Source organism: Pygocentrus nattereri, chromosome 28, assembly GCF_015220715.1.
Source record: "Pygocentrus nattereri isolate fPygNat1 chromosome 28, fPygNat1.pri, whole genome shotgun sequence".
Lineage (NCBI taxonomy): Eukaryota > Metazoa > Chordata > Actinopteri > Characiformes > Serrasalmidae > Pygocentrus > Pygocentrus nattereri.
Window position 1 is genome coordinate 15,441,993 of NC_051238.1, and position 24,454 is coordinate 15,466,446.

At 40.6% G+C, this 24,454-nt stretch overlaps 1 protein-coding gene across 1 annotated transcript; it reads left to right on the forward strand.

Moving 5' to 3' along the window:
• The first annotated feature begins 2,265 nt into the window (after positions 1-2,265).
• wnt2bb (wingless-type MMTV integration site family, member 2Bb) lies at positions 2,266-22,633 on the forward strand. The gene is made up of 5 exons (XM_017693422.2): positions 2,266-2,757; positions 12,291-12,511; positions 15,632-15,909; positions 17,393-17,657; positions 22,185-22,633. Exons 1-5 carry the CDS (start codon positions 2,573-2,575, stop codon positions 22,412-22,414), a joined length of 1,179 nt encoding a protein of 392 aa, XP_017548911.1. The 5' UTR covers positions 2,266-2,572; the 3' UTR covers positions 22,415-22,633.
• Positions 22,634-24,454: the final 1,821 nt, after the last annotated feature.

The window sequence follows — 24,454 nt, forward strand, 5'->3', positions numbered from 1 at the left end:
CTAATTTAGGATTTAAGCATAAACATCATAATTGTTCCCTCAGTTCCCAGTGAAAACAACAGTTTGGGTTAGCTAATTCTAATAGTTTCAATTCCAAGAGGGATTTGGGTCTATTCTGCCGCCAGCTTGCATTACTGTAAAGGTCTCTTAGGAATGTAACAACACTGGAGGCTTTGGTGCAATATATCCCCACAGCCAGCGCTAAAGGTGCTGTTTGCTTAAGGGATTGGCTTTTGATCATTTCATCTAAGTCGTCTGTTTCATGCAAGAGACATCCCAGCATTATGCTTTTTCGTCCTGGATCCCAAGGCATTGACCTAGGTAAGACAATCAGTGAGCAGCGGCCAGACTCTAAGAGACAAAATCTGCTCCTGCTCAAACACATCTGATTCAGCTCATCAGTTAATGATGATCCTATTTCTATTGAACTAGTGTAGCTGTAAAGCAACTTTACAGACATGTGCTTGTAGGTTTAGTAGGTGAGTTTGAGCAGGGACATCACCAAACTGTGCTGGGTGCTGGCCCTCAGGCTGGGCCTACTTAATGTAAGCCATTAGGCTGGAGTTGAGATATTACAGCGAAAGCCTGCCCACATGCTATGGATTCTTCTGCCCATCGTGAAATGGTCAGGTAGTGAGTGAAAGTGGATTCTGAGCAGTGTTTAGACTTTATTGCACTAAGGTTGAGTTCCCCATCTGTAAACACAAACTTGCGGAATCAAAACATTGACAGCTCCAGCACAGGCCTAGAGCAAAGAGAGGTTCTATAAGAGTGAGGGTAAAAGTGCTTGTAGGAATATATATAAGCCTTATTGTTGTTTATTGTTCACCTTAATGCGATGATGGCAGTGATGTTTGTGCTGATGATAGTGAATATGGCACTGATTATGGTGATGGCAATGCAGATAATGCTGTTGACTATGATACTGAAGAAGATGACGATGATGATTAAGATGCTGCTGCAGCTGATGATGATGATGGTGGCATGATGGTAATGATTGTATCGTTAGTCAACACAATGATGATAATTCTGTTGTTACTGACAGTGATTATTATGGTGATGATGCAGTGACGATACTGTGATGATGATGATGATGACAATGATAATGATGGCGATGCTATGGTATTGATAATCGTAATACAGTGGTGTCAGTGATTGTGATGATGGTGGTGATAGTAATGATGATGTGATGATGGCAGCGATGATTGTGGTGATGGCGGTGATTATGAAATTGATGGTGGTGATGGTATTGCTGATAATGGTTTTGACTACAATGATGATGATGATGATAATTATGATGATTAAGAGTAAGAGGATGCTGCTGCAGCTGGTGATGATATTGATAGTAATTGTGATGGTAATGACTGTGTCATTACTGACAACACAATGGTGATTATTTTGATGATACAGTGATAATATTGTGATGATGATGATGATGATGATGATGATGGAAGTGGTCCTATTATATGGATAATTATGATACAGTAGTGGCAGTGCTGATGGTGGTGATTATGATATTGATAGGGGTCATGGCAATGCTAATAATGATGTTGACTATGATACTGAAAATGATGATGATGATAATTAAGGTGCTGCTGCTGCTAATGATGTTGATGGTGATAGCAATTATTGTGATTGCTGACAACACAATGATGATGATGATGGTGGTGGCGGTGGTGAAAGTAATGATTGTGGTGTTGGTGATGACTGTGGTAAGGATGGTGATGACGGTACTGATGATGGTAACATTGACAGTACTGATCATGGCAGTGATGGTGATAATGATGAAGGCCATGATGAAGATGGTAGTGATCATGCTGCTGATGGTGGCAATGACTGTGAGGTAGTAAGGCTCATTAGGTTTATTCCATTTGTTCTAACTGAAGGTTGATTATTCATCTACTGGGACTCTGTCTGCTTTACAGGTGAGAGGCTGCTCTCTCTCTCTCTCTCTCTCTCTCTCTCTCTCTCTCTCTCTCTCTCTCTCTTCTTTTCGCTCCCACCCTCCACACAGCTAATGCTCTTCAAACGCGCACACCGGTGGCTGCTCTAGTGGCAGAGCGCAGGGGGCTTCGCGCACTCTTCTCCTCCTTCGCCAGCCACGACGGTACGGCCAAGCGCGCGCATTCAGACAACGACCTCTGTCAGGCGCGCGCTCTCCGTGAAGCGCCCGGAGTAGGTGGGAGAGCACAGAAAGACAGACAGAGAGAGACAGAGAGAGAGAGAGAGAGAGAGAGAGAGAGAGAGAGAGAGAGAGAGAGAGAGAGAGAGAGATACTCACACACACACACACACACACACACACACACACAGAGAAGGAAGAGCAGGGAGAGCGCTCCAGCGTCTGGCTCGGATTATTTCTGCTGCCTCTGCCAGCTCGCGGGGAATACTTTTTAAATGGCACGCGCTAGCACTCGCCCAGATCGGAGCTACTGCTCGGTGGAGCGCGCATCGCCCGCGCGCAGCGCCGCGTCTGGCCGGCCGTGATGCCCGCGCGCTGCTGAGAGCGCTGGACACATGCGTCTCCGTTTTTCCGCTTGTCCGCCGTAACCGAGGATAATAATCTCCTGCCATGCCCGCCACAACCGCCATGCATGCGGGCTACAAGCCTAATGCTCCTCTCCGGAGCCCCGCCGGATCCGCAGCCGGCACGGGCAGCACGAGCTCGGCGGACGGCGCTCGCACTTCCTCGCGGCTCTACTGCGCCTTCATCATCCTGCTCCTCATCCTCACGCCGCGCGTGGACTCGTCCTGGTGGTGAGTCTCTCTCTCTCTCTCTCTCTCTCTCTGTTTCTCTGTTTCTCTCTCTCTGTTTCTCTGTTTCTCTCTCTCTGTTTCTCTCTCTCTCAATTGAAACTGTACTGAGTTTATTCTTTGGTACTTTTACTTATCTCTTATTGGATGATGCATGTTTGTATAAAACTCTCTCTCTCTCTCTCTCTCTCTCTCTCTCTCTCTCTCTCTCTGTGTCACTCTCTCAGTTGAAACTGTACTGAGACTTTTACTCATCTCGCCTTATTGAATAATACATCCATGCTCTCTCTCTCTCTCTCTCTCTCTCTCTCTCTCTTTCTCTTTAAATGTCAATAAAGCAGAGAGAAGTCTCTTTTTAGAGGTTGAACATGGCAAAGTGCATCATTTCTTTTCCTCCCTCATATATTCACTCCTACCGATACAAACAACTTTTTGTTTTCATTGCATTAAATTTGCATTAAAATGCCTTGTTAAGGGTCCTCCATCAAATAAACTCCTACTCGTGTTTGCCAACAGGAAACAAGCTTACACAGAATGGAAAAATTGCATGCATTCATATTCAAAGAATACATTTTCCAACATCATGCATTAAAATGTGAAACATGCACCGCTTGTGGTGAGCAGGCAGGCACGCGCACGGTCCTGCCGGGCGCGAGGCATTCAGCTTTGACTTCGACCAAAGTTAACTCTTAGTTTGAACGCTGATGTGACTGAGCTGATTGGTGGTGTAGTTAGTACAGATGGACAGCGGGTTGTTTGTGCTCTCTCTGCTGTGATGAAGGTGCTGCAGTTCTCTCTCAGAGTTATAGGCTCTAGTTTTTCTGACGGCTCTGTGTTTCACTGCCAGCCAACTCAGCAGCGGCCTAATAGAGAAATAAAGGAAGCCTAATAAGAGTAATCTGTGTCAGACCTGCTGGCTTCATACACACATTCACTCAGCTCAGCTGGAGACCTCAAAAGTGAGAGGCACAACCATCATTAACCTCTTTCTCTCTCTCTCTCTCTCTCTCTCTCTCTCTCTCTCTCTCTCTCTCTCTCTCTCTCTCTCTCTCTCTCTCCTCTCTCTTTCTCTCTCTCTCTACCCTCTCTCTCTGTATTCTCATCTCTCTCTCTCTCTCTCTCTCTCTCTCTCTCTCTCTCTCTCTCTCTCTATCCTCTCTCTTTCTCTCTCTCTCTACCCTCTCTCTCTGTATTCTCATCTCTCTCTCTCTCTCTCTCTCTCTCTCTCTCTCTCTATCCTCTCTCTTTCTCTCTCTCTCTACCCTCTCTCTCTGTATTCTCATCTCTCTCTCTCTCTCTCTGTATTCTCATCTCTCTCTCTCTCTCTCTCTCTCTCTCTCTCTGTATTCTCATCTCTGTCTTTCTCTCTCTCTTTCTCTCTATTTCTCTTCTCTCTTTCTCTCTCTCTGTATTTCTCCTCTCTCTCTGTCTCTCTTTCTCTCTGAAGTCCCCCTCCTTCCTCTTTCTCTCTCTCTCTCTCTGTATTTCTCCTCTCTGTCTCTCCTTTTTCTCTCTCTCCTCTCTCTCTCTATCTCTCTCTGTATTCCTCCTCTCTCTCTCTCTCTCTCTCTCTCTCTCCTTTTTCTCTCTTTCTTTGTCCTTTTTCTCTCTTCTCTCTCTGTTTCTCTCGATGTCTCTCACTGTCTCTCCATCCATTTCCTTCTTTCTCTCTGTTCATATCTGTCTTTCTCTCTGTCTACATCTGCCTCTTTCTCTTGTTTTTCTCTTCCTTTTACTCTTTTTTTGTCTCTATCCCTCTCCTTCTCTCAGTCCCTCTTTTTCCTCTCTCTCCTTCTCTTTCTCTGTCTCTCTTTTACATTTTTCTCCCTCTTCTCGTTCATTCTATATCTGTCTCATTTTTCACCCCTTTTTCTCTGCTCTTCTCTTCTTCTCACTCTACCCTCTCTCCCCCTTTTCTCTTATCTTCTTCTCACTCGTCCTCTCTGTCTCGCTCCCCTTCTCCTCCTTTTCTCTTCCCATCTCTTCTCTCAACTTTTTGTCATCTGACTCTTTCTGTCTCCTTTCTCTATCTCTGTCACCCCTTCCTTTCATCCTCTTTAACTTCTCTGTCCCTCGCTCTTTCTCTCTTTTTGTCTCTCTCTATCCTCTTTTTCTCCTTTTATTCCATTTTCTTTCCTCTCTTCTTTCTCTGTCTCTCTTTCTCTCTCTTCTCTCTCTCTCTCTCTCTCTCTCTCACTCTCTGGCTCACTCATACAGATATGTTATGTCAGATTGTGAATTAAGATGCATGTTTGTCTTAGAAGGAATTAAGAAGTATATCATAGAGCATCTATGCATTTCTGTAAAACCCACTTTCACGGAGCTGAAGTTTAGAAAGCAGTGAGAGAGAAAGAGAGAGAGAGGTTCAGATAGAGTGGAAGATCAGAAAGCCAAGTCCTTTATCACTATTAAGTTGTAATAAGTCAGCTGACATCGCCAATAAGAGACAATGACCAAAGATAGAGAGGAGGAGAGGTCAAGGGATGTCTCTCTCTCTCTTTTTCTCTCTCTCTCTCTGTCTGTCTTCCCCCTCTGACTAATACCTTCATCCATCACCCTAAGCAGACAGAGGGCTCCTCTTAAGCTATTGAGCCGCCTGTTAGTGTCTCATATAAGTGAACTTACTCTCTTCCTCCCTTTCTCTGTCCCTCTCCCTGACTTTTTAAACTTTTCTAGCTGTGAGAACATCATGGAGATCATACAAATAATAGAGTTACAAGAGAACCACCTATAAGATCGAGGGGCTTTGAGATCAGACCACCAGTTTAACACTTTATCTTGAACAGTAGACGTCAACACTAGTAGCCAACAACTGGCATGACACAAATCACATCATAAATTATGACATACCGATCTCATGTAACTGAAGTGTTTGCAGCTAGTAGTAGATCTACTAGGCACTTTCACTGCCCTGTTGTGGCTCCACAGCAGAATTTTTAGGTAAAAATAAAGTATTTCTACTTTGCGGTAAAATACAGCCCTGCTGATCGTTCAAATACAGTTTTAACAATAGACTGTCTTAAACATTGGAGTTAATGTATAACTGCCAACTTTTAACCCTGAAGGTTAAATGACAACAATCTCACCTAGCTAGTAGCTAACAAAGAAGCAAAGAGAAAGAATTTAGATGAACATTGATAATTTGGAGACAAATGGACTTATTTGCCTTTATAAGCACTCCAGCTGGTTTCCTATGTTTAATCTGCAACAAGAAACTGACAAAAAGTCACAAAGCTGAAGTCAGCTTCTTATTTGAACTGCCCCGTTCCACCTTAAATGGCACAGCAATTACATTCTGGCACTTCAGGCACCATTTAAGGTGGAATGGGAAAATTCAAACAAGAAGTTGGTCAACTTCGACCTTATAAAATCCTCATAAAAATCAAACATTAAGAGACATTTTACAGGAAACTATTCTATCTTTGAAGAAAAGTTTCTTTCTGGAGATGTGAGCAAAGTGGCTATAGCTGAGCTAAAGCTTAAAGCAGATTGAAGTCCGCGTTTTCGTTTTTATTATATTTTTAGCCTGTATTAGTACATTAACACATACTGAGACATATATACAGCCAATATGGTAAAATGAACAAAATTGACTCTTTTTTAATCTGGTTGCCGACACCTGATCCAGACTAAAAGACGCAATATTATTTCTGCATTAGCAGAAAATAAATAATACAAAAGGCATAATGAATTAGCTAGAATTTCTGTGCATCACCTTGCCGAGCTCCAAAGCAAGTTCTGAATGTTCAGGTAGAGTACTGTGTAAAAGTCAAAGGCTGCCCTTCATTTATTTGAATCCCAGTCGAAAGAGCAAATTATTCATTTTCCAAGAGATATTTGTGAAGAGATATTAGATAATCCATTCCGGGGAAGGAAGGGAACGGCAAAGAAAAAAAATAGTAGTGTTCTTAGAAAAATGGACTGGCCATCCCAGAGTCCAGACCTCAACATCCCTGAATGTGTACAACCAGCTTCTAAGACTGAACTTTTGAGGTGTGGAAAAATATTCCTGCTTTTTCTCGTTTTAAAAAACAACAAGTTTTTCTCGAAAAAAAAGCGATGCTGTCATAATTAGCTTGTACTAAATGACCATTTTGACCAGAAACTTTACTGTATATAAACAGTAATAAATAAATAAATAAATATATGCACCATACTGTGTATAAACCTTTTCTTATCTCTCATTTGTCAAAGAGGTAATTCATGCTGATGTTTTGAATGGATCAGGTCAGGGGCAAAGAGAGTTTAGCTATTCTCTTCTTCTCTCTCCTTATTTATATGCAATCCTATGAAATTGCTCCCAGTCTTGACGATACCTCAGAAGGCTTTGTGAGATGGGGTTGAGCAAGTATGCATATAAAAGAACTTTAGCTAGTGTCAGCTAACTTTAAGTATTGCTTACATGTTGGACAACATTTTTCTTAGAAAACTCACTGTTGTGCAAGAAATACCAAGAATGTTTTTTTTTCTGACTAACATATTTGGAGAACCTTAAAAAATGCTTCCATAAGTTCTTACAGTGTAACCACTCTGTTGGATTTACATAAAGCACAATATCAGCAAACATTACAGTCTTATGCAAAAGTCCCCAGTTGGTGATTAAAAGGGTCTGACTCTACCTGAGGGCAAGTTCATGGATGTTGAACCAGAGACACAGGAGGACAAAAGGTCTAAACCATAATTTTGGTCACAGCAAGCATATTATTCAAGTGAACATTTTTACAGTGGACAAATGGGTACATGGTCTACATATTATGGGTTTTCTGGCCAGCATTAACTCTAATTATATTTTTACTGCAAACTATTGCTGATGTACTGTTTTAAGTGGTCAGGTCAGTTTTCTTGTTGTCCTCCTGTTTGTGTGTATGTGTGTGTGTGTGTGTGTGTGTGTGTTTGTGTGTGTGTGTGTGTATGTGTGTGTGTGTGTGTGTGTTTTTGGTTGTCCACCTATCCCTACAAGTCCACAGTCATGCATTCTTCACCCAGTCAAGCATAACCATATCCGATCCTCACACTCTCTCTCTCTCTCTCTCTCTCTCTCTCTCTCTCTCTCTCTCTCTCTCTCTCTCTCTCACACACACACACACACACACACACACACACACACACACACACACACGCACACACACAGGGTAAATGACAGAATGTGTTTTTTACGGTGTGTTGTTATAGTCCTGTGGATAATGATTTATTGCAGCAGTAAAAGCCCCTCTCCATCCCACCATCATCTGTGAAACCTTAGTGGGCTGTGTGTGTGTGTGTGTGTGTGTGTGTGTGTGTGTGTGTGTGTGTGTGTGTGTGTGTGGGCGTGTGTGGGCTTTATATGTGGTACCACCCTCTCAGTACTACCCACCCTCAAGATATAACCAATGTAGAATTAGACTATATGTAATAGCAACACATAACAGAACAGGATCCATTTGGAGTCTGCTTTAGTGGAATGATGCAGAACAGAATGCAAACACTGATGAACCTCAGCTCAGTAAAGGTGAATGATTTAACTGAACTGGTCTGGTCAGAGGCACAGTTTGGGTTTCAGAGGTAAGGGGGCACTATGAGGTTGGAAATTCATTGGGAAAGGGGTCTACAGTGACCCCAAAAAGTATTTGGGACATTTGTGCTAGGGCCAGAATTGCCTATTGCCCAATATCCCCAGCCACAACATTGCACAGTTTTTTTTATTGTAATGTTTTAGACAGATTTTCACAATTAACAACTAAACCACTTTTCACTAGGCCTAGGCGATGTCTAACAATAATTATGACCATAGTTTCTTGTTAAACACATACAGTCACAGCAGCCTAGACTTCATTTTTGTGGTCTCTATATGGTCAAAAATCTGCATTTGTGAGCTCCTGCTAGTGTGGGTTCAAGGTTATTTCTTCTCTTTAATTACACACACAAATGCAATTTGTGTACTAAAAGCACCTCCTTGTGGAAACTCCTAAAATGTTAGAGCATGTTGCTCTTAATATAAAGTAATAAACTTTTTCTTCTAAAAGAAACACTTGTAGTTATAATTAACTGAAGATCAGGTACTGAGCATGCTTGTTAATTGTAAATACAATTCATAAACAATAGACATTGTTTTTTTACTTTTGGACAGAATTTATTGGCTTTGTGGCAACAGTAGCCAGTGAAAATTGTTATATCTGTCTATACCTGCATTTGTGCCACTCTTAATATGATGTATGAAGTGTCAACTCTACTATGTTAAGAAACAAAATGACAAACCAAGTATCATTTATTTTATACTGATTATTTCAATACTACTTCTTTTTGGCAAAATAATCTTTCAAAAAGCAGCTGGTGTGTTTCAGATCATCATTGTCTGCAGACGTTTTAATCCAAAATGCCTTTATATACACTTCTGAATTCATGATCGCATCAATGACCACAAGCATACCAGCACCACTGCAAGACAAAGAGCCACAGATTCTTGCATTTACGCCTCTGTGCTTACAGTTCTCTTAGTGTAGTCTGGTTAGAATTCTTCTCCAGGATTTTTCGACACAAGCAGTCTACCATATGGTGGTATGGTTGAGTGATACCAATGGTTAAATGGTTAAAGTATCTGAATACTTTTTGTGGCCACAGTCACTGGTGCACTTTACAGTAGTCTTGCACTGATGCACTGATGTCTTTGCACTGTCTATATATTCAGCACATGTAATTATTGTATTTATCATATACATGTTCTTTTGCTTCTACACAAATATTTCCTTTAGGATCCATCCATTAATGTGTCTATCCATCCTTCCATATCAGATAGATTTTTATTAATTAACCCATGTTACAATTCTGCATCTTATGAAAGCTGGGCAGCAGAAGTTGACCTGCCCTATTTGATGACTTCCCCAGCATCCTCTAGCTAATTTTGAAAAGTGGAGGTGAGAAACCTGGATTAAAAAAAAGGTGTAAATACTTCCCTGGTTTAAATGACACCATTGTACCATCCTACACATAAAGAGAATTGGACTGTTTTCACTTTAGCCCTCAGACATTCCCCCCCACACACTCAAGGAGTGTCTGATAACTTTGCAGGCTAAGCAGACCACAGTTGGTGGGTTATTGTCAATTCCACTCTGACTGGCTATCAGCACATCCATGTGTTGATGCCTCCATGCAGCAGGTTTTATCAGTCTGATGGGAAACTCACTTTTATGCTGTGCAAGTAGCTGCTTGAGATCACTGGACTTAAAAAAGTTTGTAATATTTGCAGCAAGACATCTTCAAAAGTTATTCACGAGTGTTCTTTGAATCAGTCAGTATCTTTTAAGCAAGGTAGAATTTTGTGTTGGGTGACATATTTTGCTTGTCAGTTAAACAGCCCTTTCCTGTTAACGTAGGTGGGTCCTTGTGATCTTATGCTGTTTTTCGCGGCCGATAGGAGAGCAGTAAGCGTGTCGGGTAGATCCCGTCACTATTGGGAAGGTTAGTTTTATCAGAGTGCATTGCCCACTTTCACACCCAACCGGCGAGCGCGTGTGAAAGTGGTGTGAAAGCAGCTTGCCACACACATGAGCAGCACATCCCATGTTCAATGCAAAAGCAGCTTTAAGGGACAAAATGCATCAGATTCTTTGACGATAGGCAGAGTCAGACTTGAGAGACTCTCCTTCTTTTCTTGAAAATGACAGTGACAGATGTACCAATTTAATCTATGCAATCTGTGTGTGAGTGGGTTTTGCTGTGTTGTACAGGGACATACATTGTGATGTATCTCAAGCTTGGTCGGAGATACAGGAGTTGTTAACAGGAATGTTCAAGATAAAGCTCATAGGGGGAAAGAGAGAGAGTCAGAAAGAGAGACAGAGTGTGTGTGTATCATGTGTATAGTTTGTGCCAATCTGTGTTAACGGGGGCGTTAGGGGAACGGTAAACAAATGGTGGGCAGTGATGGAACGGGACATCCATAACAGGAGTGGAAACTGGAGAGTGAGAGAGAGAAAGAAAGAGAGAGAGAGAGACTGACTGGGGGAGCATGAGAGGGAGGAAGCAATAGGTCCTGCTATCTCTCAGGCTTGAGTTAGATTAGTGAAGATAGTAGACACACAGTGAGTTTCTGTACACATAAGAGTAAAAGCAGTACTGCATTTAAACATCAGTTAGAATTTCTCTAGCATCATGTACGATTTCCTTTTCAACATCAGTCCTGAGAAAATTCAACACCAGCATGCTAAATAAGCATCTTAATTCTTGATTGGAAGACCAGGCTTGTAGATGTTTATTGAAAATACTTGATAAATGCTCTCCTGTGATCACCCACAACAAATTAATTCTGTACTAATGTGCCAAGTCAGTAAAAACCACTGTGCTGTTGTGCTCCTCACATGGACCACCCAAAGTATTGAACGTTTTAAGAGCCTGGTTTTGTTTAAACTAAGGTGTAACTTATTAGCTTATTTTCCTAGGACCTAGGCTAGAAGATAGTAGGCTAAACAGAGTAAAAGATTAAATACTTTGATTTTATGATACTTTCATTGTCAGTGAAGTGGCTGCAATAAACAATGATAAGCAACTGAAAGTTCCAGCAGGTTGCTGGGGGACAGTAGCAAACTCTAAAACTCAAAAACTATTGTTGGAATAATAGTTTATTGCTATGATTATCACTATTATTGTAAGTCGCTTGTAAGTCGCTCTGGATAAGAGCGTCTGCTAAATGCTGTAAATGTAAATGTAAATGTATTATAACGGAAACATTTAATTGTGTACTTCATCATATTTCATGCTGTTGCTGTTTTCTAAAAGCCACTTGATGTCATACATTTCAGTGATTTAACCATGGATATGAGGGTTTCAGAACATCCCTCGGTTGTGATAAAATTTGCGTTAATGCATGGTCTCTCATAACTAATTGCTTTAATAATTGATTACAACATTCCAAAATCTGTGCATTTTTACACTCTTAGATGAGACTATTTTGGTCCAGCACTTCAGTAGTGCAGTAAAAACAGTATGCAGGTATTCAGGCTTTTCATTGCCAGCTCTTTTTTTCACTCTGTATCTGATGTGCATTTCCAAATAAATCTTACAGTAACTCTGTTGCCAAAACTTGAAAAGCACAGTCAGGATCTGTATTCTCTACCACACCTAGCCTTAGCCAACCATCCACTTCTGAGTATTAGTGGAATGTTAAATCTTTAAACTTTAAAATGCTCGTTTTAAGCCTTAAAATTGTTCGGAACATTTATGAAACATTCATTTTAAAATATGTTACAGTACTGTGCAAAAGTCAAAGACTACCCTTACCAGGTAAGCTGGCCATTAAATACGAAGTCAGAGATCATTAAGAATGCTTTTGCCTCCTCTTGTGAAGTCACCATTTTGGAATATATGTTTTCCTTTGGTCAACTATGCTATGTTTCCTGCTATGTCCTGCACGGGAACATTAATAACTTGTTCTAAATAGCTGTTTTGGCTATAAATATGGGATGTTCTCTGACTTTTGCACAGTACTGTACATTTGTGGGCTACTGACGTAAAATTTAGTACCATTTAACCAAATGTTTGAATGTGTTTGTGTTTTTGGGCAGGTACATCGGCGCTTTGGGTGCACGAGTGATATGTGATAACGTCCCTGGCCTGGTGAATAAGCAGAGACAGCTGTGCCAGAAGTATCCAGATGTGATGCAGTCCATCAGTGAGGGGGGTAAGGAGTGGATCCGCGAGTGCCAGCACCAGTTCAGACACCACCGCTGGAACTGCAGCACACTCGACCGTGACCACACCGTCTTTGGAAGAGTCATGCAGCGCAGTGAGTGTTTCTCTGTATGTGTGAAAGGGACAGATGCACAAAGAGAGGAGAGAGTGAGAGAGACAGAGACATGCAGAGGCAATGAGAGATAGCAAGTGATGGATAATGTTGGTGCTGGGTGAGTATGACCTCACTTTCCAGATGGCAGTATCTTAGAGATTAGAGAGTAACATCCCAGAAGCTTGATTGAGCCCTACCTTTTCACCTAAGGTGGGCTAGGTTACTTCATTCTTCTTAGTAAAAATCTCTTGAAGTCATGACTCTTTTTGCTGTTCAACATTGCAAAACAAGGGCATTAATATGAAATGTGTTCTACTTTGCTACACTTGCAGCTTCTACTCTTCTGGGAAGGCTTTACACTAGTGTAACTCATTCTAATGACAATGTGTACTCCTGTGTCAGTATGGGTGCATCTTATTTAAGAATCAAGTCAGGTTAAGGTTTATATATAGTGCTTTTTACAACAGGCATTGTCGCAAAGCATCTTTACAGAAAAAATCCAGGTCCAAAAGCCCATAAGCAAGCCAATGGCAACAGTGGCAAGGAAAACCTTGAGAGGAACCAAGCCTCAAAAGGGGAACCCATCCTCCTCTGGTCAACACCGGATAGCAAACAGTAACAAAGGTGCAATATAAACATAGAATGATGTCTTAACATAAGTATAAAATATTAAAATACAGGAAAGGGGAAAACCAGGTTAAGGAATGGCTTTGGCTAATTAATTCAAGTCAGTGCAGCAGTAACATCAATACAAGGGTCAAGGGCATGCCCAGTGTTGTACAGCAGGAATCATCTTATACCAGTATCACCAACAGTTTCCCAATGCAGTAACCTACCACCTAGATGGTCCAAAATTTTGCTTCATCCCAGCTCCCAGTACACCTCAATGTTGTATTCAGGAATTGACTACCTGGTATAGTTGCACTGAAATCTGGGCTATACCAAAAAATCTGCACTATCTAAGAGTTACGCTGTGAAGCACATTGGTAGATTGGATATTCCAATCTCTGCTGCCCTGTCTTTATATCTGTTTATCAGTGTAGACCACACCTTTCATTTCTGCCTAAAGTTGGGACTATAAGACAGAAATTATGAGAGTTTGAGCTGGATTCTGGCACTATAAGGCCAAACTCTCCTTTGAAGGACTAAAGTAATAGACGTCAGGAGGAATACATGGCATAAACATCTGATGGCAGATGTCTTGATGCTGTCATAAGTTGTCATGACAAATTATATCCATTAATATTACATTACCATTAATTGTCATGCCAGATACTATAATATTTGGCATCATAAAAGCTGATTAGAATAGACAACAAGCATTAACGTGTGACATATGACATCTTCAATGATGTGTTTAAGGTTATGGATCAAGTAAAGTATTGCTGAAGATGGATAAGAGGGGTTTCATGCGTGGTCTTTCTTCCAAGCTATAGGGCTTTCATAACCTCACAGAAAGAGTACAAAATGTACTGTTTTCATCTGGTACATATACACTCACCGGCCTCTTTATTAGGTACACCTTGCTAGTAAAAGGTTGGACCACCTTTTGCCTTCAGAACTGCCTTAATTCTTCGTGACATACTTTCAACAAGGTGTTGGAAACATTCCTCAGAGATTTTGGTTGGTTATTTGAGTTACTGTTGCCTTTCTATCATCTCGAACCAGTCTGCCCATTCTCCTCTGACCTTTCAAATCAACAAGGCATTTTCGTCCACACAACTGACCGCTCACTGGATATTTTCTCTTTTTCGGACCGTTCTCTGTAAACCCTAGAGATGGTTGTGCGCGAAAATCCCAGTAGATCAGCAGTTTCTGAAATACTCAGACCAGCCCGTCTGGCACCAACAACCACGCCACCTTCAAAGTCACTTAAATCACCTTTCTTCCCCATTCTGATGCTCGGTCTGCACTTCAGCAAGTTGTCTTGACCAACTCTACATGCCTAAATGCATTGAGTTGCGGCCATGTGATTGGCTGATTAGCTATTTGTGTTAACAAGCAACTGAACAATAAAGTGGTCAGTGAATGTATGTGGTAATCCGGAGAACTTGCATTCTGTAATTACCCACTTAAACTAGAATCCAATTCCTCACTGTCTTAGCTACATAATGTGCACACTACGTTCATAGTAATCACTGAAGAAAAGGTCTTAATGACTGTATAATAAGCCTAGGGTTCCACAGTGTTATAGTCTCATTCATCTCATTAAGAGAGCCACAAAATGGCAGTTTATTGGAACTAGATATTGGTTCCAGTCTGAGCATTGAAATGGTTATAAACAGTGCTCAGTTATTTTCCAGTCATCAGGTCAGGTCAGTGTTCTGTAGAATTTTGTATTTTGTTATTTTGCTTTCCTGTTTGACCTATATACACTCCCACATACAGCCCCAAAGAATAGCAGCACAGGAAAACACTTTTAACTCCTTATTTCAGTGTTTACAACAGCAACAAATACTTTCTTATGAGTTAAACTTGATGAATGTTTAATAATCTCTTTCTGATGTGACAGTAATTAGTAACTTTTACAGTAATTCACTGTAATTCCATCAGTTTTAATGAAGGCCATGCCGTCTCACGTCTTCCCAGTGCTGTGGGGAAATGAATGGTTTATATTTTCTCATTTTCAGTTTAGCCAGATTAATCAGTGTGAGTGACTAGAAAGCAAACACAGAGGCTGCTCTCGGTGGGGATGCGGGTGTTGGGGAAAGCAGTCTACCTCAGCTGACTTCCACAGAGCAGCAGTGAGGGGGTATCAAACTGCCCGGCTTTAAACAGTTTATCTGAGTGGAGAGGAGCCCATCCCAGAGAGATTACTCCTGTACTAATATTTAAAAGTAACACTTACACTCCGTGCAGACACGTCCTTTCAGCGCTGTCAGTGGCAGACGAACGAGCTACGTGGGTGTGTGTGATATTGTTTGGGATTGGGAGCCTCTCTCTTAAACAACATGGAGTGTGTGATTACACATTTGAGTGAGAGTGAGTGAATGAGCCGGTGTATGCATGCATGTTTGTCATCATTTCCTTTAACACCCTTTATTTGTAGGGGCCCAAACACTAGAACACTATTGCTATTGTTAAGTTTTTTCTTATTATTCTGTTTTTCCTTTTTTGCAGGCAGTCGGGAGGCGGCTTTTGTATATGCAATCTCCTCTGCAGGCGTTGTTTATGCCATCACCCGTGCCTGCAGCCAAGGCGAGCTGAAGACATGCAACTGTGACCCCCACAAGCGCGGTAAAGCGCGGGACGAGCGAGGCGAGTTCGACTGGGGTGGCTGCAGTGACAACATCAACTATGGGATAAAGTTCGCCAAAGCCTTTATAGATGCGAAAGAGCGGACAGTGAAGGATGCACGAGCGTTAGTGAACCTTCATAACAACCGTTGTGGAAGAATGGTGAGCAATCAGTGGGCACTTTCTGATGGTTTAGAATGTTCAAAACACCTCATACTGGAAAAAGAAATGATCTGTTCATGTCAATGCCAAACTTCACACATCACCCAGCCAGCTGTGATCTAGTAACAAGAAAGTCTGGAGTCAGCTATGAGAAATTTTGGGCTGTAAATGTAGACAAATTATTTTCTTTCTTTTTTTTTTTAGAAAATTTGTAACTGCCAAGTGTGTAATTTCTATCGGGTGGAGCTCAAAGTAACAATAACATTGTAGTTAGCCCATGAAAGTGACATAAGTTAGCATGGCTGTAAAGAAAAACTTAAGCATATGGATATGTGTCACATGTGCAGATACGTTATATGTGGTACAAATAAACATTACTTCTTAAAAAGGGTAACTGTTCAATCAGCTAGCTTGTTTTGCCAATTTGGGGATAGATGCTGATCTTTGTTGTGGTGGATTTCGCCACAGTCCAGCACCACAGGTTTAATAAGTTGTCCCCAGACTTGTACTTTCATAACAATCTTATATACTCTCTGTGACAGCATACTTTCTGTAGGGTATGTCCAAGGAGTATTTGTAGTTATTGGGCCATTACAATTATTGCTCATTACCACTTTATTTTCAGAATGACCACCAAGCAATACAGTATGACTGATTTTGACTGGTTTTAAGCTGCACTATGTAATACTTTGGGGATTTAGAGACCTCTCTGGTGGAAATGTGTAATTGCATGCAACATACAGAAGGACGTCCTGTACCGTCAGTTGTGCTTTGGACAACCACCTCCCAAGTTCATGAATCTGATGATTTAAGTGTTTAAAAAGTATTCAAAGAGAAACTTGTTTTCCGAAAACGTCAGTGAATTTAAATAATATAGACTTCATAAGTATAAGCTATAAAGGTATCAGAAGTATTGGAAAATGGGTGAGCACAGCAGGTTTTTTTGTAATTTTAAGCCCTTGAAATCTCAGGATTATTATTTACTAAGACTTATCGTTCAGTAAGTGCAGAAACTTTAAGGCAAACTTAAAGGCAATTCTTAGGTTATAGACGTGTATAATAAAATGAGCACATGGCTATTTAAGGACTTAAACACCACCGTTCTCAGAGAGAGTCTAGGGGACATGTCTTCTTCTCATTTCAAAATCCAGGGTTTGGCAGGTAGCTTGAGGTTGCATTGAAAATCGCTAAATATCTTGCTGCCCAACTGGGTGATAGAAACACAACTGAGCTGATTCCCCAGCTTCTGAAACAAAAACTAGGCCCTTGTTCAAATGGACCAGTTAAATGTCAGATTTGCAGGAAACTGTTTATTTTGACATAAACTGACAGTTATTTTTGACACCGTTACAGTATGTTCAAAGTTGCACTTTGACTCAATGAGGCTGACCGTAACATCAGTGACTTTATCAAAATAGGCTGTGAATAATAGTAGCGGTTAGTACACATCTAATACCTGTTTTCTCCTGTCTGTTTGCACCAGTCAGTGAAGCGCTTCATGAAGCTGGAGTGTAAGTGTCATGGTGTCAGTGGCTCCTGCACGTTGAGGACTTGCTGGTTGGCGATGTCTGATTTTCGGAAGACTGGAGATTACCTCCGCAAAAAATACAATGGTGCCATCGAAGTCACTGTCAACCAGGATGGAACAGGATTCACAGTGGCTAACAAGGACTTCAGGAACGCCACAAAAAATGACCTGGTGTACTTTGAGAACTCGCCTGACTATTGTTTAATGGATAAAGCTGCAGGTAGGAGATGCTGACTGATGATGCATGTTTATACTAAGTCTTAGCATTAGAAATTTTGCTGGCATCAGTGCTGGTTTTCTCAGGTTATGTGCAAATACAAAGAATTCTCTTCCATAATTTCTTCATGAGACACTGGATTCCAATGAAGTTTAGTTTTATGTAGTTTTGTATTTGATAGGAACTAAATGGACGAACCAGGTCCAGCTTTTATAACACACAAGAGAGGAAAGGTGATAGTGCTGTGGTATGCAGATATAGTTTTTTACCCTGAATTTTGGGTAAGAAACTGGTGGGAGAGGACAATGCTAAGTACTAAGTATTAAGTACTACAGACAATGAGTGGAAAACTAGCTATTAGATGCAGTGCTGAACATTTGATTTCATATTCAATTGATTGTGGATTTACTTGTGTGCAATACTGACACAGAAGAAGTAGATAACTTTAGACTTAGCTGCTTCTCCAGTGCATCTCAAACAGCCTCCTGAAGTGGTTTAATCCTACAGCAACACTTGTCTTTTTCACAAATAGATATTAGAAAATATTTGATCAACCCAAGACATATGACTAAGAGACTTAGTGACAAGACAGTGACTAAGTGTAAAATGCTTGTAGTGAAAGCCCATGGCTACTGTACAGCACCACATCAGTGTACTGTAGACAGCAATAGGCTTGCCATCTCATGTGCCTAAAGCCAGTATGATAAATCTAAAGTGGGTAAAGTATGCATGAGAAAGCCGCTAAGTGTGAGACAGGTGGGATTTGCTGGCGGCAGTAAGCCGATTCTCACACCTGCCCCAGCTCAGGCCCCTGCCATGCGAACCCTGGGGCAACAGGGGCAGTAAGTGCTTTGAAAGGGTCAGAAGAGGTGGAGCATGATGTTTCTGCCTGGTTAATCCCTGACACTCTCACACCGTGACCCCGTTGTCCGCAGGCACTGCACTGAGACATACATCTACAGCCGACACTCATCTATCTGCCTACACTACTTCACACACACCACTTCCTGAGATACACGCATGCTACCACATGAACATCTCTCTGACCCCCTTGGTGGATCTAATCAAACCACCACAATTTGGGGTAGGAACCAGCCATGTGATCGAAAAATATGCTTTATGATTATGTTGCTAATATCCTCATTCAAGGAACAAAATAGGCACCTCATAGTAACTGAGACTACAAAAGCAGTAATCAGATCTGTCAATGTGGGAAAATGGGCCAATATAATGTGTAATATTGCTCTCCAGTGATCCATCTTACTCTACCTCCTAAGGTTACACATTGATTTTCAGACTTTGGGACACATATAATTCAAAACAATGAGATCTAGCTGCTCACTACGTGACTATGAGGGACAGAGATGCAGTCTTACTCCCTGTTATATACATCATATACAGATCATATACAGTCACTGAAAATATATATAGTCTATATATAATTATACATCATATAAACTCAAATGTTTTGGTGATTACCACTGAAATTAAGGTAATTTTACTCATACATTTTCACTGTCAAAGCTTTAACATAACTCGGCCTTAAGGCTAACATGGGCAACCCCATTTTAACCCCCACTTAAAGGTTTATCCGCAATTGCTCCAGCTGGTTTATCGCTAGTCCAGTTTATTGTTACTGAGGCTTTTAAATAGACTTTCGAACAAGAACTAAATAGGACCACAGAAACTAAAATCATGCTGCTTTTGCAGTCCCTTTAGTTATCTAAGAGCTGTTCGTGGGGTGACTGTGTCACTGTTTTTCAGCAAACTGCCAAAACAGATTAGCCTAGCACCTGAGCTGTGGATGCAGGTGTGAGAGACGCTGCGTGTGTGGCGGGGTTGCGCTGAGCTTGGGTTGTATTACTGTTGTGGATAATGGCCACTGGAGCAGTGAAGCATGACTCATGTCGGAGTGTGTGTTTCGTCTGGGTTGTGTTTGGTTTGGGTTTGTATCTGACTCAGACAGACAGCTTACAGCTCAGTGATTTCAGTGGGTCAGTGCGCCCTTGCTCTCCCCCCTTCCACCCCTCCTGGTGGTATTTGCACCCCAAGGATACAACAGGCTCATTTTTCAAAAGCCATTCTCTCTTCCTGCCAACATGGCTCTCCAACTGATGTGAGCACGGCCGCAGGGCAGGGGGTGAGACGCCAGTGTCACCGATTCTTTCAGAGCAGGAGCCTCACTGTCCTGAGCCTGTTTAACCCTGGAACACAACTATATCCACCAAGCGTAACCCTCCATTCCAGTGTTTGTCTAAGGGATTAATTATTAACAACAGTTACGTGCTGTACTAAATTTTAATCTTTTGAGATATATACAGTAATATGCAAAAATCAGACACCACGCTTCATTTATTTGAATTCTAGTCAAAACAGCAAACATTTTTCCGGAGATATTTCTGAGGAAGTTAGATATAAGATAATTCACTTGCATAAGGAGGGGAAAGTCAAAGAAAAATAAGTGGAACAAAATGAGCTTCCAGAACTGGAGTTAAAATGATTTAATAACGCAGATAAAATGGGACTCTGTACAAGATCTGGTAGACCACCAAAACTGTCACCATCAGATAAACAATACTTAAAGCTTTCATCTTTGAAAGAGAGCTCCACTCTTTCTTCAGATTTAAAAAATCCACAGGTTTCTGTCCAAACTTCCACTGTGAGAAGACAACATGGTGAGTCTGAAAGGATGTGTAGCTGTTGAGAAGCTGTTATTGAGAAAAAAGAGAGCCAGAAAAGAAGGAAATTCACAAACCAAATAAGCAAAAAAATGGTTGGTGGGGCTAAACTGCAGTAGGCTGAATGGGTGAATGTGTAAATGCGTTGGTTTTCATAACATAACAAAAAAAGGGGGTTTAAATTGTGCTGTTTTTGCAGTTTAAATTCCATATAAATTCCATATATTCCATATTATTCAATCCTCAGTACAGACTGAGGATTGAATGATATGTTTTGAAAGAGAGTTCGTGTCCTACACTTAAAAAAATATATATAGTATAAGGCCTTATAGCAAATAATCTGGCTGGCTACTTTCAAACTTTCTACTGTCAGTTAAAGAGTAACACTAAAATATTTTTAATATGCTCTTAAGATAATCTTAACTATTTTCTTAAGACTGTCTTCTGTTATTTATTTTTAGCAGGGCAGCAAAATGGAGGAAAAACATCAAACCAAGTGTTTAAAACAGGAACTTGATGTAATGGTGGAAGAAATAGCCAGCAGAAAAAAACTAATTGGAAAATATGATAATTGGGAGATGATGGACGAGGATGAACAGGAGCAGCACCAGAGGCAGTTTCCATGATAAATAACCTACCTTGTCAATTCTTACAGTATGAGGCTATCATCAAGTTAGCATTTAAGAACACGGTACTTTCAAGAATACCACTTGTTATTAGAATTACTTCTTATTAGAGGGCTTTAAAAAGTGCTCTATTGTTATCTCTCATAATTCTTCTTATTCTTCTTCCACACTTTTCTTCGATTAATACAGCTCGAACCGCTTAACATACAGACTTCATTCAAACTATGTTTCGAAGGTCTCGGCGCTGTGTATTTTTGGAGTCGATTGAATTGGTAGTTTTTAATAAAATAAAGTTTAAAAATGAAAAACCTCCCATAAGAATGAATGGCAGAATGTTCTAGAACTTCAAATTCTAACTGACATCGATGATGTCACAGCAGGCCACTCTCACAGTCTCACAGACACAGCTGATCACGCAGGGAATCTGCTTTAAAATCCTTAAATTTTCACCTAGAAACTCCATTTCAGTTTGGCACTAGGCCCAGAAAACTGACCCATTCACTTCCATGTAAATTTCTCAAAATCAGAATCTGCTTATTTCAAGATTTTCTCTGTGTTTAACTTGTCATAACTCAGACATTTTCTTCTCAATACACACAACATTACACCAAAATAATCCTCAAGGGGTCTTATCTCAGACCATCTATCCGGTTAAGCGATAGAGTAAACATTTCCCAAGTTATGACTATTTGTTTAGAGGGTGCAAATCGGACTCAAACAAGGCTTCTCCACTAAGAGCTGCATAACAGAGTGACCGTTCATTTGAATTATTCTCCCCCCTCAAACACACACATCTCTCCCTCTCACACACACCACACAGACACACACACACCACACAGACATGCACACACAGACACATACCTAAGGAGGTGTTGTTCACCTACACACAAACACAAAGCTCTTTTCAAGCACTCCTGCAGTTCCTTCAGGAAATGCACATCTAGTTTCTTGTTCTTAGAATTATCCAAAGAAAATGGTTAAGAAAAGAAAATTCTTGAGAGGTTATTTAAAGAATAAAACTTTCTCATAACTTTCTTAAAAATGAAGTAAAAAAAACAAAAAACCCACAATCAAGAAGATTTTCTTTAAGACACTTTCGTGAATCCGGTCCCAGATCGGAACATGTGCTTTGAATGAGTTTAACATCTTACACTGTTCTAAAAAAACGATTTTGTCTGTTGCTCATGTATGTTGAGTTCTAAGCAACTTCTCCATTTCTCTTTAAGGTTCGTTGGGCACAGCTGGTCGCGTCTGTAACAAATCATCTCGAGGGACAGATGGATGTGAGGTGATGTGCTGTGGGCGGGGCTACGATACGACACGCGTGAAACGCATCACAAAGTGCGAGTGTAAGTTTAAGTGGTGCTGTGCCGTTGAATGTAAGGATTGTGAAGAGGCGGTCGACATACACACCTGCAAAGCCCCAAAACGAGCCGAATGGCTGGACCAGACCTGAGGCCTGACCGCCAGGTGCCTCGTCAAATGCTCTTCCTGAAGATCTCCTGTGAACAATGGCATTCTGGGATATGAAGTCCATCCCTCATGGCTCCTCTCCCTGATCCTTATTCCTTGTTGCATGGCTTTATTGTAACTGTCTCTGTGAAAGCACTACAACAACAAAAAAAAAAAAGAAAAAAACTGCATTTCCCATGAGCGCCTTGCACACTATGCCCAAGCCGGCACGTTCCTCTGCCTTCTTATTGCTCTTTATTTTTGGCAAAGAACTGACAAGAGGACACTAAAGTGTAAAGAATGAACTGTGTTGCAACTGTGAACTTTTTGTAGGTGGTTTATGTTGGTTTTTTTGTGAATTTACAAAAGATATTTTGTTCTATGAGTGATGTTTTTGTGCTGCTTTCAAAGTGCTTTAAAGACTTTAAAACAACTCTGAGCCTTTCTACAATATCATGGCTACAAGCAGAATATTCACACTTGTTACTGTTAACTGTCTACACCTAAGAGGTTGTCTTGCTTCAACTGGTGATAAAGTGAACACCTGAGAATGGAACCAGCAACATAAAGACACTATGGCTGACGGCTTTGCACACTTTCCACCCCAGGGTCAGTTTGGAAGGAAAACCTCAAAGGATTCTGCAGAACTTTCTGGAAGACGAAGACAGAGAATGAGAGAAACAATAAGGTCTATATGTGACGATGAGCCTGCACTAAGAACAATAGCTAACCTCTGAGCAAAAACGCTAATATCATTGCATAACCTACCATAAAAGGAAAAGCATTCTTTGTATGAGCATAAACACAACATACCTGCTAAAATACAGCAATACAAAATGAAAGTGCTCACTTAATGACTGATGGTGTTGCTGTTATCTGGGATTGCGGTATCGGATAGATGCTGATGCTCTTTGGCTCTTCTGTATAACTTGTGTATACTGCATTGGTATTTTAAAACTGAAATTCACATAAAAATATTGAATATTCCATTTAATTGTATTCATTTGAACTCATCTATTACACTGTCTGTTTCCAACAGAATGCATTGTTACTGTCATATCAAAAGCTGGTGTTTCCATGTTTTCCCATTTTTTTCCATTTCATTTAAATTTAAAAATTTGTATGAAAGGAACAATATAAATGGTCATGTTACATTAATATGCATTAATTTTTTCCTTATAAAAGTTTAATTTCAGAGATACAAGATTTTGATATGACAGTGATGATGGTAACGCTTCATTTAAACTATGCTACATATAATTGACATAATCATGCTGTGAACATGTCATTTAAAATTTCATATGCTGCCATGGTAAATTATGTTCAGTAACATAGCAGTGCCAGTAATTTTCATGACAGATGTATGTTCTAATGGCTACTTAGCAAAAATTAATATGTGACATAAGCTGCCGTAACATCAAAAATATGATAATCTATATGAAGAGAGCTTAATGGGAATGAGTTATTGCAGGGCTTGTGTGGAAGTAGCTTGGTATCTGGTGGAGTGGCCTTGCGCTCATTGTTTCTGGACTGAGGTAATGATGGACATCACAGGCTTTCACCCTAGGCTGAGGACACTCCTGATTGGCCAATATCCAGCTGATTAACTTAATGACAGGGCCGTAGTGACAGTCAGGAATGCTCATATGACAGTAGAACTTGTGTCTGCTCGTGTTTTCTCAGGTTTTTCAAAGCCCAGCTTATCAAGGCGCATAGTTTTCAGCAATCCTCCCTGTCTTTCCCCCCTTATTAGCTATAATGCCCTGTTCTTGGAAGAAGTGCCCTTAATGAAAAAAAGCTTATTAAACCTAGGCCTACATGGATTACATGCCTTGGAGGAAAGCAGTCTTACAGTGCTGATGTATCTGTATATTAAACATAGAGGTATATAACTTACTTCAAAAATCAGAATAGACAAAAGAGGTATTGAGTGTCTAACTGAAGTTCTCTATAGATTAAAATTTATAAAGTACAAGTTTAATATTTTATGACAAACAAAAACAAGTAAAAAAAAAAAAAAACTAAATTAAAAAAAAGTTCCAGA

Coding starts and splice junctions, on each gene's coding strand:
- wnt2bb (XM_017693422.2), top strand. CDS start 2,573: ATGCCCGCCACAACCGCCATGCATGCGGGCTACAAGCCTAATGCTCCT. Junction 12,512..15,631: donor TGGAAGAGTCATGCAGCGCA/GTGAGTGTTTCT, acceptor CCTTTTTTGCAG/GCAGTCGGGAGGCGGCTTTT. Junction 17,658..22,184: donor TTTAATGGATAAAGCTGCAG/GTAGGAGATGCT, acceptor TTTCTCTTTAAG/GTTCGTTGGGCACAGCTGGT.